The sequence below is a fragment of the Penaeus monodon genome, chromosome 29, assembly GCF_015228065.2.
Source record: "Penaeus monodon isolate SGIC_2016 chromosome 29, NSTDA_Pmon_1, whole genome shotgun sequence".
In the NCBI taxonomy this organism is placed as follows: Eukaryota; Metazoa; Arthropoda; class Malacostraca; order Decapoda; family Penaeidae; genus Penaeus; species Penaeus monodon.
Genome location: NC_051414.1, coordinates 22,850,447 through 22,852,504, shown reverse-complemented (window position 1 = coordinate 22,852,504; position 2,058 = coordinate 22,850,447). Strand labels below are relative to the sequence as shown.

The following is a 2,058-nucleotide window of genomic DNA, read 5'->3' as shown; positions in this document are numbered from 1 at the left end:
GACCTTTTTCAAGAGCTGGAAAATATTAGAAAAATGCTTACACCTTAAATTGCATTTGAAACAAACATTCTAAAGTCACATCTTTAAAATTTCTGCACAAACAGAACTGTACAAAGATTTCTGACACAATCTCTTACAGAGCTATCCTGAGACTCCTTGGTTCCACCTTTTAAAATAACAAGTTACCAAGCATACCATACAATTTTATAATAAATATGTATAAACTTTCCATACAGCATTCAGACCTATTTGACTCATTTTACATACAAATTTTAATAGATATTATTTTTGGGTTCGAAATCTAACAGGCCACGTGTCCATGTACAAGACGGAAGCTTTCTTGCGAGGGGACGCTCTTCGATCACAAGCAGCGAGGGCAGCAAGTTTTTGCGCTGTTGTTTGCTCTAAAAAGCTGAATTCATTGTGTTTCTTCCTACGCCCTCGCTTCTTTGGTTCTAGATCATCACATCCAATAGCACTATCATTATCATCTGATGTGAGAGGAGCAACAGTTCTCCTTCTCTTCTGGGCCTTTGGCCAACCAGTTAAGTTCTTTCGGCGTTTTTTACCACTACGGCTACGTTTAGGTTCACTAGTGGTAGAACTATCGATTGTTTCTGAATCACACAAGGAAACACATTCAGAACTGGCCTCAGTATTGTCATCCGCACTAGAAAACTCATCACAGGAGCCCTGGTCAGTACACCCACAATAACAGGAATCCTCAACTACTTCAGCTGCTGCTCTAGCCAAGATATTCTCTGGTGTCATGAAGTCTTTCATTTCATCAGGTATACTTGCAATGAAAGCTGGATCAACCTCATGAGCAAAGGGGCTTTCAAAGAGCTTTAGTTCTCTCATTATAGGATCAGATTCTTTCTCAGATTTTGAACCACTTGCTAGTCTCTTCTTCTTGCCTCGTTTCTTTGGTGGTGTCTTCTTCATATCGGTCTCTTCACTCTCTTTCATTTCATTTTCTTGCAGAGTAGTTGTGCTGGTGTCTTCATCACCAATTTCTGCTTTTATAATATGATCAATGTGCATTGCAAGCAAAGCCAATTCTTCTGCTGACTCAATGGTTTCAGTGTGCTGCATTTTGGTCGAGTCTGCTCCTGGTGTGCTTGTCCCATCTGATGATGCTTCATCTATCTTTAGAATGGCAGTCTTCCCTACTTTTGTTGTACTGGTAACTTTCGTCTTTTTGGTAGGAATGATATCAGAAAATAGAGCAAGAGTAGAAGCGTGGCACCTTGGAGATTTTCTTACAAGATCTGCTAGATCATTCTTTTTCTTTGACAAAAGGCTCTTCTTCATAGATATGAAATCACGTACATATTCACTTGGCATTTCATACGGTAACACAAATTTTAATGGATCTTCATCGTATACAAATTCATTCACAGCAATACCATCTATAAATCTCTGATACGTCTGAAACCAACACTCATTTTCAGGCACACCTTCAAAAGAAAAATACAACTCACTCAACTTAGTATCAACACCTGCATCAGTTTCTTGACTCTCTGCACTTTCCCCTTTAGCTTTTGGAAGAGTCTCTCCTTTCTCATCCTTTGTTGCACCAAGTTCACTATCCTTTTTTGTGTCTTTCTGTTTATCTTTTAATAAATCTTTTTCTTTTTCTTTAGTTGAATCCCCTTCCTTATCTTTCAATACATCTTTTTCATTCTCTCTCACTACGCTTTTTTCATTCTCTTTAACAATTTCCTTCTCTTTTAGTTTCCCTGGTAAATTTTCTTTGTCTTTGTCCTCTTTCAATTCTCTACTGTCTTTCTCTCCCACTTTTACTGTGCCCTTTTCCTTTTCTTTTCCAGAATCTACTTTTACATTACCTTGCAAACATTCTTTTTCTCTCTCTTTTGCATTGTCACTTTCCTTCTCTTTCTCTACTCATGATCCTTTTCTCTCTCCTTTGCATGATCCTTTTCTCTCTCCTTTGCAGGATCCTTATCTTTCTCTTTTACTTGTTCTTTCTCCTTTTCCTTAATGTTTTCCTTTTCTTTCTCTTTTTCTTTAGCAACACTTTTGTCTCTGCACCTT

General features: G+C 37.9%; 1 protein-coding gene across 1 annotated transcript in view; it reads right to left on the bottom strand.

Moving 5' to 3' along the window:
- Positions 1 to 1,738: 1,738 nt before the first annotated feature.
- LOC119592028 (peptidyl-prolyl cis-trans isomerase G-like) overlaps positions 1,739 to 2,058 on the bottom strand; it is a gene marked incomplete at its 5' end in the record, with an annotated part of 851 nt that continues 531 nt past the window's right edge. Inside the window, 1 exon segment of the mRNA XM_037940821.1 lies at positions 1,739 to 2,058. Within this exon segment, the coding sequence (XP_037796749.1) occupies positions 1,905 to 2,058 (154 nt within the window).